Source organism: Uloborus diversus, chromosome 3 (genome assembly GCF_026930045.1).
Source record: "Uloborus diversus isolate 005 chromosome 3, Udiv.v.3.1, whole genome shotgun sequence".
Classification (NCBI taxonomy): Eukaryota; Metazoa; Arthropoda; class Arachnida; order Araneae; family Uloboridae; genus Uloborus; species Uloborus diversus.
This window is the reverse complement of record NC_072733.1, coordinates 84,638,580-84,653,579: the sequence shown is the minus strand read 5'-3', so window position 1 is coordinate 84,653,579 and position 15,000 is coordinate 84,638,580. Positions and strand designations below refer to the sequence as shown.

General features: G+C 33.4%; 1 protein-coding gene across 1 annotated transcript in view; it reads right to left on the bottom strand.

Annotated features, from left to right (window-relative positions):
- The window catches only part of LOC129218831 (polycomb group RING finger protein 3-like), a 92,519-nt gene that overhangs the window by 33,363 nt on the left and 44,156 nt on the right, over nt 1-15,000 (bottom strand). Inside the window, 1 exon segment of the mRNA XM_054853153.1 lies at nt 12,973-13,028. Within this exon segment, the coding sequence (XP_054709128.1) occupies nt 12,973-13,028 (56 nt within the window).

Sequence of the window (15,000 nt, the reverse complement as noted above, 5' to 3'; positions counted from 1 at the left end):
GGGAAATGAAAATTTTGGAAATAGTAGTTCAAGTGTTAATGCTTTTTCAGTTCAGAATAAACACCAGACTGGGCGGAAAGTTGAAAATGTAAATAAATTTGAAACGAGAGTTTGCTTCACATGTGGGAAAAAGGGGCATATTTCGGCTCGGTGTTGGAGCAGAAAACCAACTAATCAAAATAAAGGTAATCGTAATTTTGTCAAACAAAGTAATCCCCCTAAGGCTGGAATGTTTTGCACCATCAGTAATATATCAGGAGTGCAGGCCAACAACACAAACTTGAAGGAGGAAATACCAGTATTTTTACTGGATACAGGTGCCACGGCACATTTCTGTAAAGATAGGGACTTGTTTTGTGAATTGAGGCCTGTTAAAAATACAAAAATGGAAGTAGCTGTGGGCAATGTAAATAGTCAAGTCGAGGGGGTAGGAAAAATTGTTTTCGAAATTAAAACAGATGGTAAGCTAGTAACCATCACATTGAATGAGGTCTATTATGCTCCAACACTTAGACGAAATTTGCTTTCCGGATCCAGGATAGACAGTCTTGGTTTTTCATTAAGGTGGTATCCTGGTAAAATATGTATTTTTAATAATGATGGTATCAAACTTTTTTCTGCATTTTTAATTGATAAATTGTATTTTGTAAAACCCACTTCATTTTTAAGTAATCAAAGTAGTGACTCACCACCAAATGTAAATGTAACCGAGGTCAAAGGATTAGACCTGGAGTTGTGGCATGAACGGTTTTGCCATATTAATTATGACAGTATCTTGGAAACTGAAAAGAAGAACTGTGTCAAAGGACTTAATATAAAAAGTAGAAACCGGCCAGATTGTGAGCCTTGTATTATTGCAAAGAAAAGAAGGTGTTCATTTAAGCCCACTCCAGGGATAAGGTCTAAAAGACAACTTGAGCTTCTTTTCATGGATCTAGCAGGGCCATTTCCGGTGGAGTCACTAGGGGGGAAAAGATATATTTTTTCCATAATTGATGATTTCTCAAGGAAGTCCACTATTTACTTTCTAAAGTCAAAAGATGAAGCTTTTGGATATTTCCTTAGATACCAGAGGCATGTAGAGAGAACCCTCAACAAGAAAATTTTGGCCATAAGGTCTGATAATGGGAGGGAATTCACAAATTCTAATTTTGAGACCCACTTAATTAAAGAAGGCATCAGCATAGAAAGAACCAACCCTTATACTCCCGAACAGAACGGGGTAGTAGAAAGATACAATTTGACATTAATGAATGGGGTTAGGGCAATGCTGAAAGACTCTGGACTAAGGGAAGAATTTTGGGCGGAAGCCGCCTTATGCTTTAATTATGTTAGGAATAGAACAGTCCTAAAAGAAAGGGGGAAAACCCCATTTGAGCTGTTCTGGGGAAACAGGCCTTCAGTAAGGCATTTCCGGAGGTTTGGATGTATTGCCTACAGAGGCATGCAAAAACAAAACCTAAAGAAATTTGACTCGAGAAGTAAGAAAGGCATAATGGTGGGCTACGCAACCCAAGCAAAAGGGTACAGAATTTGGGACCCAGAGCTAAAGAAAATTTTTGAAACTATTAATGTGGTCTTCAGGGAAAATTTAATTTGGGGGAAATCAAACTTGAATGGGAATGTAGACAATGATGATGATTATTCTTTTATTAAACCTATTAGTGAAGTTCTCTTAGATAAAGAGATAGATGAAAGAAAGGCTCCCACCCCTTGTGAGGAAATTGAATGGGTGAGGGATGCAGTAAAAAGAAAGAAAGGGGACCGTACTGATATCTATTACTATGAAAAGGGAAATAAAACCAGGTTAAGGTCACCCAATGATGTAGAAAAATATTGTAAGAAGAATAACATTGTTTACAATCCTGAACTATTTGATTTCAAAAGTAAAAATGTACCTTATAATCCTTTGTTTGATATTTTTAATTCTCCTAAGGAACAAATGGAACCCGAGCCAGAGGCAAATTTGTCAGAAGTGCTAATTCCACAAAACTATAATCAATGCTTGAAAACCCCAGAAGTAAAACATTGGCAAGAAGCCATGTCAGAAGAAATGAAAGTGATTCAAGAAAGGGGGGTGTGGCAGTTAGTTCCCCAGCCAGTTGGTAAACCAGTACTTGGTAATAAGTGGGTCTATGACTTGAAGAGGAATGCTAAAGGGGAAATTGCCAGATTTAAAAGCAGATTGGTTGCGATGGGAAACAGGCAGGTGGCAGGTGAATCGTATTCTCAGGTTTTCTCCCCAGTTATCAATTTCTCCCTGATAAGAATGTTTTTCTCAATTCTGGTGATATTCCTGGGTTGGAGCCATTTTCAATTAGACGTAAAAAACGCATATCTTTATGCTGATTTGCATGAAGAAATCTATATGCGACAACCACAGGGTTTTGTAATCCCTGGAAAAGAAGACTGGGTATGCCGTCTAAAGAAATCGCTATATGGTCTCCATCAATCGGGGAGAAATTGGTACCTGGAAATTGATAGGGTTCTCCAAGGTCTAAATTTTTTGAAATTTAAATGTAGTAACTGTGTCTATACAAGAAACAGAAATGTGTTTTTATTGATGTATGTAGATGATATAATAATTTTTGGAAAAAATGAAATCATAATTCAGGAAACAATTCAGGATTTATCAAAACATTACGATATTAAAGAATTAGGGAGAACTAAAAAATTATTGGGGGTAGAATTTGAAGAAATAAATGGGGGAATTTTTATACACCAAAATTCTTATATTAATACAGTTTGTGAAAATTTTGAAAAGTATCAATACCCATACTCGACCCTCCCAATAGCGAAAGGTACAATTTTGTCTTTAGGTGATTGTCCAAAAACGGACCAAGAAATAAAAGAAATGGAGAAAGTACCTTATCGCAATTTATTGGGATGTTTGTCCTATATAGCAGGGAAAACTAGACCGGATATTGCATATACAGTTAATTTATTATCTCAATTTCAAGCAAATCCGGGTAAAAGACATTGGCAGTGTTTATTAAGACTTTTAGGTTATTTAAAATATACAAATTATTATAAATTAAGTCTATCTGCAATAAATGAAATTAAAATCAATGGTTTTTCTGACTCAGACTATGCTGCAAATAGGGACGATAGGATTTCGATGGGGGGAATTATTATTTACATTGACAAAGTACCTATTATCTGGCGAACATTTAAACAAAAGTGTGTTTCATTGTCCACCATGGAAGCTGAGTATATATCTTTGACAGAAGCAGCAAAAGAGGTGGTGTGGTTAAAAAGAATTTTAGAAGAAACATCACATTTTGAAATAGCTGGATATAGATTTAACGGGTCTGTAATTAATTGTGACAATATAGCTGCAATAGAATTTTCAAATTCCCCTATAGAAAATTCCAGAACAAAGCATATTGATGTCAGATATCATTTTTTGAGAAACTTAGTAGAGGAAAATACATTTGAATTAAAATATGTGAAAAGCGCAGAAAATCCTGCGGATACGTTTACCAAGCCTCTGACTCGGGGTACATTGAAAAAAATGTGCAAACTCATTTTTGGTAATTATGAAAATGTAAAAGTTTAATATTCAAATGTGTAAATTTTTCAATGTTTCTCAAAAGTGTTTAAAAATTTTTTTAATTGTTGTTTGAAAATATGTCAGTTTTCATGTCGTTTTGAAGTGTATCGTGCTGTGTAACCGAGAAGGGGGGAATTTGTTAGCATAAAATATTATTTTATTTTATTTAGTTTTTATTCTCGGTCCACAGCCGATAATTTAAAGAAAATAATTTAAAGTTAAGTGTACCTACTTTAAGCCCAGTCTGGTAAAAGTAGAACCTGTCAACTAGTTGGTGCTAACACTTCAATCGACGAATCCCCCACGCCATAATTAATGGCGACTGTTTACTGAAACCATCGGAGATTGCATGTCTCGATGTGTCGATTCAGAAAAGTTGAGTTGTCACCTGATCGACTCGAATTAATTCCACTTGTTGACCGCACGTGCTATGGAGAGGAGTACGAATATTCGCGGTAGTGGAATATGCAAATGAGTGATGGTCGAAGTAGAAGTTAGTGGGGTGACGTCATCGAGGCATGGAATCTCATTGGTTGATAAAACATATATATTGTGGCGAGTGGCAGCGATCGCTCTCTCGTTTTTCTTCTTTCAACGATCCCCAGTGGTTGGTTCTGATCGTGAAGCCTAGTCCGGCTCACGTGTGGGGGGTTTTTCCCCGCGATGCTAGCGGGGGTTTTTGTGGTATGTGATGTTTAATCTTCCAAGTCCTGGAATTAGTGAGTCCAGGTGAAGAACCTGTTGTGTTGTGTCCGGCCAATTAAAATGTCGGGGATGTGAGTTCCACGTGTCTACCTGTGATGTTTACCGATCTACGTATTGTGTAATGTTGCCTGTTCAGTCCGGACATTCCTGAAGTGTGATTCGGCGGACCTTTTGTGCGTTTTCTACCTGATCCTTCGGAGTGGCAAGTGACTGCATCGACATCTTGGTGACATTTTTCTTTATATTCTGGAACCACTTTTGTTATGATATTTTGGGGGTGTATTTTATGGGGATGTTATTCTAGTCATATTTAATAAATGTATTTTTCTGAAACATGTTTTTTGCTTGTCTCCAACTTGACATTACACGGCCAGTTAATGTTGGCTTAGTTTAAATATCTTAACTTCTGGATTTTAAACTTAACTTTAATTTATGCCAACAGGTGGCGAGGCGAGTTTCACAGCGCATGCAAATTGTTTTCGCATGAGACGCGAGAGCGCCACTTCCTCCTTTTGCCTTCGCCACCCCTCCCCTCCCCTTCCCAGAAACCTTGAAAGTCGATGAAATTCCGCTTGCTGGGAGGAAAAAAAAGTGCAATCCACTTTCCACCCTTGTTCGCGAGGGAAAGAACGGCCTTTCTGTTGGCCACTTAAAGGAAGACCAACGGATGTGGAATGGTAAGTTCGGGAGAAATGAAGCAATGGAAACTGAATTTCAATTTAAATCACATTTTGTTCAAAAACATGTGTAAAATGTAAATAGGCAAAAACAATCAAACATTTATAAAAGGTAAATCCCCTATTAACAATTCAAATATAATAATACCCCCCAACAAATAAATATCACAGAGAAAAAACACAAGATTCAATTACTTATAAAAACTATCAACAGTTCTAAAATGTTCCTCATATTTTTAAACATTTACCGTACGCCATGCCACAACGATGGTAACTGTCCAGAAAACTATTTAAATAATCATGCCACTGGAAGTCCATACTTTAAACTTGGCACTCATAACAAAGAAGGCAACATCCATCTGCCGGATGTTTAGACGAGTTGAAAATGTCCACTCGTGGACAGCAGACCAAAATCCATGGTCAATCAATTCCAGGCACACCCATGCCACAGAAACAGCAGCACAGGAAATTATTTGCCCAGCTTCAAGCAAAACAGGAACCTTCCACTAGCGTAGGCTACCTCACCATCTAGTGGATTCAATCCACTCCGACCGGCTCTGAAAGCTAATATATGCCAGACGAACCTTCCGGCCCTGTTAGGCCTAATACTTAAGACATCAACTCTTCAAATTTATATTCCTTAAAAAAACTCCTTCGTTACTTGTAGGGCACTGTTTTAGAACATCCTGCACTGTTAGCAGGCTATTGAATCTTGTTACTACATATCTGAAAACCTCCACGTCCTCTGCGTGGATAAATCAATCCCTTCGAGCACACATGCTCAAATCAAAACACACCGTCTGCAGAACGGAAGCAAATCATAAGAGATCGATTGATTGATTGACTTTCTATTTAAACCTTCTCTGTTACCCCGACGCAATGACGTGATGTCGTCAAAATTTACATCTGTTGTATCTGAAAGTAACTCACAGTTAATCCTTTAACTGTTGCTATTTCTTAAATTTACTTTCTTGACTGCTACCAGCAGAAAGATCCTCAACTCATGAGGCCTGACATCACGTCCGCCGATGGGCGAAACACCTGATTGACTTGTTGGGTGTTTAGTCACTTGGGTATTTCTTACGCTCAGGATTTTACGCACGCTGGGTAATTATATCTTTTAAAACTGGGAATCAATTTCTCAGACTAGTTAGAATTTACTTTTGAGTTTTAAACAATTAAAATACATTCTATTTTTTTACGAAATTACTCCAAGAACCTAAAATATAGGATTATGCTAACACTTTCTGCCGCAGGGGGGAAGTTGAATTTTCCGGAGCAAACTTAAACTTACGCGGAAAATCCGGGGTCGATCAAAATTTCCGGAAAACTCCGGAAGTTCCGGAGCACTTGGCAGGTATGAAATTGGACCACAATGTCCAACAATGGACAAATGAGCCATTGTCATCAGTTGGTTCACTTGTCCATTGTGATGAAGATTCTTGCGCTGATGAAGCAGTTTGCTCTTATAACCTTGAAACAACTGTTTGGGAAGCTTTTCAACTCTTTAGTGTTGTTGTCAAGTGCGCGCTGCTTTACTTTTTCAACTGTACCGTAATTTGGTGTGAAGTCCGAATTCCAGAGTATGCCCCAGCCATAAGAACCAGTTTATAGGGTAGGCAACCATTCACAACACAACATATTCACACGAAGAAAGGACAAGGACAGGAGAGAGAAAGTAAATCCATGCCCATGCCGGGAATCGAACCGGGGACCTCCTCATCGTAGTCAGACTCTTCTGACCACTAAACAATGTGGACTATTTATTTCTACAAGTTTAAACATTGTCGTAATTTTACTGATTTCATTGTACAAAGTTTCTGACTGCTTTTTTACATGACTAAAAGTGACAGACTTATAGAAGCACCAACATAAACCTTTTTCAGGGTGGAGACAGGAACTGGAAAAAAAAGTTCCCCTACTTTTCCCTGATGAAGTTCACCAAATTTCCCTGATTTATGTTTCCAATGAAAATGGTTTCCTTTCTTTGCCCTACCTGAAAAGCACTGCATATTTAATAAAATGCAGTGTTTAAAACGGTTTAAGCTGTTAATTCAAAATGTATTTTGAGAAGATGCTAATTTCCTTTTGGTAAAAATAGTTATTAACTTATCAACAGAGAAATATTATAGGAAATCTAAAACAAATACTTTACTTCCAGGAACCCGTTAACATAAGAATTCTAAGGAAATATTAAAACCACTCTTACAGACATATCTAATCGTGATAAAACTAAAAAGTTTAAATGGAAATAATCTTGAACTGAATTTTTAAGCAGTATAATTGTTACTGCAAGAGTAACAAGTGATAGTTAAAGTATAGAAGTAATGTAGTTTTACTTATGCAGGGCTCCCAACACATTTTAGTTTTAGAAAAGGGTAAAAGAGGACCATTTTCAATCAAAAAGAGGACTAAAGAGGACCAGTTAGGATTAAAAAGAGGACCTTGGGAGGACAATTAGTTTAAACCCAAGGAAGCACCAAAAGGCAAATTAACTGCCTGCTGCTAAATCCGTGAAGATAATTTGTTAGTTAACCATAATACTGAGATTTTTAATGATACAATTCCTTTAACACCTTCTGCACAACTGATCTTTTTATCCATTGAATAATATTATTTAAACAAACATTTGGATGGGGGGGGGGGGAGGCACTTAGCTCAGCACTTAAGGCAGCCTCCTTAGAACTAAATAGGCGTAATGATACATTTTGAATTGAACCAGGGATGCTGGTAGTCTCACTGAAGGATAGATGAAGCTGTGCTTCATCTTTCTATAGTTTAAAATTATTTTTGTGTTTTTCTGTCTTGTAATGCTTCTTAATAGCATTATATCCCTTCTCAACCAATATGAATCTATAACACACCAAACAGATCTACTGTATTGAAAGTTTTCCTAAAAATGTCTGAAATGCTCAAACACAAAGAGAAGCAGAGCACATGAGGCTTAGTTTTGCAATTTTCATACTCAAAGTATATTTTCAAGAATCATAAAGCTTACATTAAAAAAAAAAAAACTCTATGATTGTAGGGCCATGAGTGCTTTGAACTTTTATGGGGGGAAAAAACAAATTCCCTCCTTTAGCAGGCATCATGACAATGAAATGACGCACACAAATACGACTTCATAAAATTACATAATTCAATTTTGTTTCATATACAAAAGCTACTTTAAAATGTTATGTGCTCAATTTTTTTAATTTAATATGCCCCCCTCCCCCCCACACACACAAAAAAAAACCAGTAATAACCGAAAGTAAGCTGATAATATTCAAAATTAAGTTTGGAAAACTGAATAAACTTGAATTAAACAACACAAAAATTATTAATTTTTTAGTTATTTAAAATTAAATCGAGTTAATCTGACGTACATATCAAAATAACTTCTAAATGCCATAAATATAAAAATAATTATAAGATGCAAAACGATTGAGAGCTCACAGAAGCAAATTTTCACGAACCAAGTTCAATGTTGGCATGTTTCCCATAAAATAAATTTTTTTTATTTTCTACTAAATTAAACATAACACATGCTAACCTAAGGTGGTATATGTTAAAATAACATTCGATTGGGCAAAATATTTTAATATTTACATGATTCAAAAAGATTGAAATTTCAAACACTAAAAGCAATTTTCCACGAAGTCCGAGTAAGTTCAATGTTACCATGGTTTCCAAAATAATTCCTTCGTTAATTATTGAAATTAAATGAAATATAAGCTAATCTAAAGTAGCATATGTCAAAATAACTTCCAATTGTCAAAAACATAAAAATGCTTACTAGATGCAAAAGGATTGAAATTTCAAACGCGAGATGCAATTTTCCGCGAAGTCCGAATAAGCTTAATGTTGTTATGATTTTTAAAATATTTCCTTCGTTAATTATTGAAATTAAATGAAAAATAAGCTTAAACTAAAATAGCATATATGTCAAAATAACTTCCAATAGTGGGAAACATCAAAACGTTCACAAGATGCAAAAGGATTGAAATTTCAAACGCGAGAAGCCTTTTTCTGCGAAATCCGAGTAAGTTCAATATTGCCATGGCTTCCAAAACATTTCCTTCATTAATTATTGAAATTAAACGAAAAATAAGCTAAACTAAGGTAGCATATGTCAAAATAACTTCACACTGTCAAAAACATCAAAATGTTCACAAGATGCAAAAGGATTGAAATTTCAAATGCAAGAAGCATTTTTCCGCGAAGTCCGAGTAAGTTCCATGTTGCCATAGTATCCAAAACATTTCCTTCGTTAATTATTGAAATTAAACGAAAAATAAGCTAAACTAAGGTAGCATATGTCAAAATAACTTCACACTGTCAAAAACATCAAAATGTTCACAAGATGCAAAAGGATTGAAATTTCAAACGCAAGAAGCATTTTTCCGCGAAGTCCGAGTAAGTTCCATGTTGCCATAGTTTCTGAAATATTTCCTCCGTCAATTATTGAAATTAAAAGAAAAATGAGTTAAACTAAGGTAAGCACATGTCAAAATCACTTTGGATTGTAAAACGCATCAAAATATTAACAAGATGCAAAAGGATTGAAACCTCAAACACGAAAGCAATTTTTCGCGATGAATCATATCGAATATATATGTTCAGAAAATTGCACTAATGAAATATTTTTAAAAGAATTACAAGCACAATCCAATGATTTTTGAAAGAATTCAAGCAATAAAGAAACTTTTTATACTTTTTCAAGGTTTTAAAGCACTTGAAAATGACCTCTTTTTTTTCCCTCAAGAACTTTTCAAGGTTTTTTATGGCCGTACGAAGCTTGTTTAACACGCGCTGCGGCGACGTTTTTGGGTGTACAGTAACTTTTAACGAAATGAAAAACTTTTAAAATCTGATATTTAAGCAAAAACAATATAAAAGCGGACTAATCGGACCAAAATGTTAAAAAGCGGTCTAAAGCGGACTTGACCATAAAAAACGGACTTTGGCGGGAAAAGCGGACCATTTGGGAGCCCTGCTTATGTAAATAACACTGCCGTGTGCAGGTAAATGGCAGTATCTGCATAAATGAGTTTGAGATATTTGAAGAAATGTGTGGTGTACTAACAATAGGAAAACGTTGGTGTAAGACATTTTTTTCGCGCCTGTTTCAGCGGAAACCAAATAAGCAAGCTTCACAATAAAGATAAAGTACCATAGATGAAGAAAAAAAGAAAGAAAGAAAGAAAACTGTGCAGTTTCTGCCCTTTACCTACACACGGCAGAATAGACATATTTATGTAAAACAAATTGAAATCTTTCAACAACCAGTCATATTGAGCTCTAATCAAGAACTTAGGTTTTAATGAATGAATACAATATTTTAACTTTGAAAAAATAATAAAAATATTTACTTATATACACAACTCAATTTTAAATGATTATATCAGTTGTCAAAAATTTTTTTTAGATTACTTTAGTAACAAACAAATTGAAATGCAAAAACAATTACAGTGGCTCCCAAAAGTTTGTTCGTACACCTACGACTTTCAATGAAATAGGACTCTATTCATTGGTTAGAATTAATATTTCGGAATAGGTATTTAATTATAAGATCTATGATCAATTTTCAACAAAACTACATGAATTTTTTTAAAAAATACTAAAACTTAATTTTTTAAAAATCAAAAACCAAAAAGTGCCAGAAATTTTATCTCACAAAAGTCTTTGTACACTTTAAAAAGTGTCTATATATTATTGAATAATCTAACTTTTTATTAAGTTATTATTTAATAGAATATCATGCAGTATCAACAACACCTTTTAAACGATTGGGAATAGATTTCATTCTTTTTTCTTTCCTTTTTTTTGCGTAATTTCTGAGTAAGTGTTCAACCACACTCCGAGTCTTACTGTTTCTAGCTCTATTTACGTTTCAAAGCCTTTTTTTCGTTATCTAGCCTCCAGTGAATGTTACATTAAGTTCAAATCTGGAGATTGAAGGGGTATTTTCTAAATTTTAGGACAATTTTTGAGGCACTAGATGCAAATGTTGAAAACAGTGTGCTTCTTATCGGTATCTTGATAAAAATAAAAAATTAAAAAAAAAAGTTGTTTCCGATAACCAAATTTTCGGCTAAGAGTTTAAAATTCGTTTCTTAGCTATTTAAATGAACAGCATGATTCATTATTTCATCAAACAATTCCAAACTACCAAGTCCTGGTGCTGATATGCACCCTTGCACAAGAACACCTTCACTGTTCTGATTAACTGCTCCAACTAAGTTCTTAAGATTAAGTTCCTAATTTTTTCTTCTATTTACAATTATACAACAATTTAACCAAAAATCTTGACTTCATTTCTATCTGTAAGTAAGCCGTAATTCCAAAACATTTTGAGCTTATTTATCATTACTTTTGCGACGAAAAGCGAAAGCATTCTGTTTTTTGCTGGGCTAAGAAAATTTCTGCGGGAAGAGGTCCCATTTAATCCAGCTAATCAGAGAACTTGGCGAACAATTTTAGGTGAAAATTAAGTGTAAAAATTTTCATTTAACTCTGCAGAAACCATTACAGCAATCAAATGTATTTTTCATAAATTTTTTAACTGTAAATCTTCAGTCACGCTTTGTCAACTTCGCCGGTTGACCTTTTCTTACCGTGTTTTCGGTCCGATTATTTTCTTTAAAGCATTTTATGGAGCATTTTACTATAGAATGGAATAAATTAACTAATTTAGAGACATTTCAAACCAATTAACCACTAATATGACGAAAAAATTCAAATTTCGAATGATGTTTGTGGTTTTTTACGAATACCAACCATTTTAAAGTGATAAGCACAATATTAAGGAATAAATGAACAAAAAATTAAAGCAAAATGACTTTTAAGTTCAATACAATGTAAAAATAATTAAAAAAAAGACATATCAAATTTTAATCATGATTTTTTCCGAAAATATTTCAAAAAGAAGATTCGTCAATATTTTGAAAAAAACTACAGTGTTTTATTTAGAATGACATAGGAATGATGTGAAAAAATATTGGACTTTATATTCGAATTCAGTTTTGCATTATTTTAATTTTACTAAAAAATTTCAAAATGTATGAACACTTTTGGGAGCCACTGTATTAATTTCAAAATGTATATGCATACGGTTTTAAAATAAAAGAGCTTTAATGTCTGAAAAAGAAACCCCTTTGTGTTATCTGAAGTGACAGCAAATAATACCATGGCAAAAAAACAAATTTGATTTTAAGTCAACATTAATTTTAGCAATTAAATTTAAAATGCCAAGTGATAACTTTAAAGATTTTTTCAGCTTTAATTTAAAAAACAAAGATTCTTTCTTGAAATCATGATAACAGTATGCTAATTACTTCAAGACAATGAATAAAAGCAAGGGAGCAAAGTCATTAATCACGGCTTCCTGTCTGCCTGTTGGGTTGTTTATTTTAAGTAGCATGGAATGCGTGAAGGAAAATTCAAGCTAGGTAAAATAAAGAACTTTACAGACACAGAATCAATCTTAGGAAGCTCATCCTAAGATTGAATACTTTGACCATGAGGAAAAAACATTCACAAATATGCGGCACTGTTTAATCGCACCTCATTAATTTTACTTTTTTAAAACAAATAATTGGCGGAAAATTCGTGGGGAATCAAATGACATCATTTTGCAAGGGAATTTTTTTTTCTTTATTTGATCAATTTTCCCTAAATTTTTGTTATTTTTTCAAAATTCCCCGATTTTCCCCCCCGAATGAAAAAGTTCCCTGATCTGTCACCACCCTGTTTTTATGCAAAATTTTGAACTGATAGGTAAATAATAAATTTTTCTTTTTTTCTTGAAATGGAAACAATAAAATTGATGGGTTCAAAAAAAAAAAAAAAAAAAAATTCTATGAACCAAAAAAATAATTGAAAATATTTATTGATTTTGATAAAAACAAAAACACTTTAAATTACAGCATACTATTCAGCAACAATGGAATATACCCACTTGGCAATTCATGATTTCTCTGTAACACTATAAATTTATAAAGTATAATGAATTATACTTTATAGTAGGAATACTAGTGCAATTAATTTTCTTACTTTGTTGTAGATTTGGGACTAATTTGTACACTATATCTTGCATTGTTCGGTCATAGCTGAAAGGGGAAAAAAAATCAACAGATCAGAAAAATTATTTAAGACAAAGTGTATGGACAGCACATTTAAATGATATTTATGGGAGTTTTTCTTAGTGAACAAAAAAAAAAAAATAAAAATTAGCCGGTTAGTACTGCAAATTTGCTGACAAAACACCAATGTTTGAAATTAAAACATTGATTGTATTGATACATCAATCAAAAAGCATCAATTTAATAAATATATTTACAGCCAACATTCTTTAGAGTTTCTCGTTACTGCACTGGTGCATCAAGTCCAGTTTGCTTTTCCAAAGATGCAGTTATAGCTTATTGGACCGGTCTTAATTATTTTAATGCTGATATTTTTAAATTAAATTTGTGACCAAAAAATTATATTTATATTCCTATGAATCCTATAATAAAATCACATTGTACAGTTAAATTGCACAAATTTTTTTATTTAAATTTTTTTTTGGCAGGGCTGAATAATTTTCCATGGTCTGCAATTTTATTTTCTTATTAATATACAGAAGTGTGAAAATTATTAAACTAATTGTGAAATTTATAGTAAAATCTTGTTATGCTAAGGAAATAATACTTATCATTAAAATATTGATATATTTAATATTGAGTGTGCATCCCCATGTTTCTTTTCTTCTTTGTTAAAGATTCGTAACTTCTTGACATACTTTTAATGAGTTTTTTTGGCAATTTATTTGTGTTCCCTTGTCCCGGTACCTAATTTGGACGAGGCCTTCTGCCAGACAACTCTTGTTTCTGTAATTCCTTCATTACAAATATTCTCTACTGGGCTGTGATCTGGACTGTTTCTATGCCATAGAAGTGTTTCTATATTTTTTTCATCCAAAACTTTGGTCACACAGCTTCAAGACACAGTGCAGCTCTATCATTCACGAATATAAAGTCAGCAGTTGGAAACCAATCTTTTAATTGTGAAACCTTTGCTCAAGCACTTTTTCATGCTGATAATAGGTCATATAATGCCTTCTACAATGTATAAACATTCAGCAAAATGAGTGGAAATTATGCTCCAATCCATAATTTGGGTAGGATGTTTAACTGTTTGTGCAATGCAATTCGGGGAAAATACTTTATTGGTTCTTCTTCTGACATACTAACAGCTTTCTTTTTATTGTTTAAGCATTGATTCATCGGAAAAAAAAGGATAAAAGGCAAAAAAATTCTTAATGCATGTAATTTGTTGAGAAATATTTCCCAAAGAAAGTTTTAGTTACGTTTATAACCAATTTTGAAATTAGTCAGTGATGAACAAATAAATATGATGATTAGCAACAGGCTCTGAACCCAGCTAGGCTGTTCCTAGTCGATGTATTAGTCCCCAATGAAGATTAATGGCCATTTTAAAGCTATCTACCCCCTTGCTCATTATAGCCTCTTCCGGTACTGTTCGGAGTACCCACAACCCTACAAAAGTAGTAATTTGTATAACATTAACATATCCATAAAAACATGCACAGTACATAAATTTTTTACTATGGGGAAACATCAATAAAAACTCAAAAAATATAACAGTAAAATGATTTTAGTCTATAAATCTTTGTTTTGCATGTCTCCAATCATTTCTTTTGACTTTTCTGTTAAATTTAATTTCTACTATTGTAATATATAATAGTATAATCATGCCCAATAATTTATTCACATTGCAAAAGTTTATTACTTTTAAGCAATTTATGATCTAAAATTAGTTGCACCTATGTGTAATTGAAATTTTTTTTTTTTTGGATTTCCTAAATTCTAAAGTTAACAATCATTCCAGTTTAATTAAATGATTAATTCATGATACATAATGTTTTTTAATTATGTACTAATTTTATTACACCATAACAATAAATATATGTGTGGATAATCAGTTGATTTTTCATTTCAATCCATTTCCTCCAGTTTTGTCCATTTTGTCTAGTTTCTTAAGGCGTACCAGACTTTAAACAAAAAAGTGGACAAAATAGCA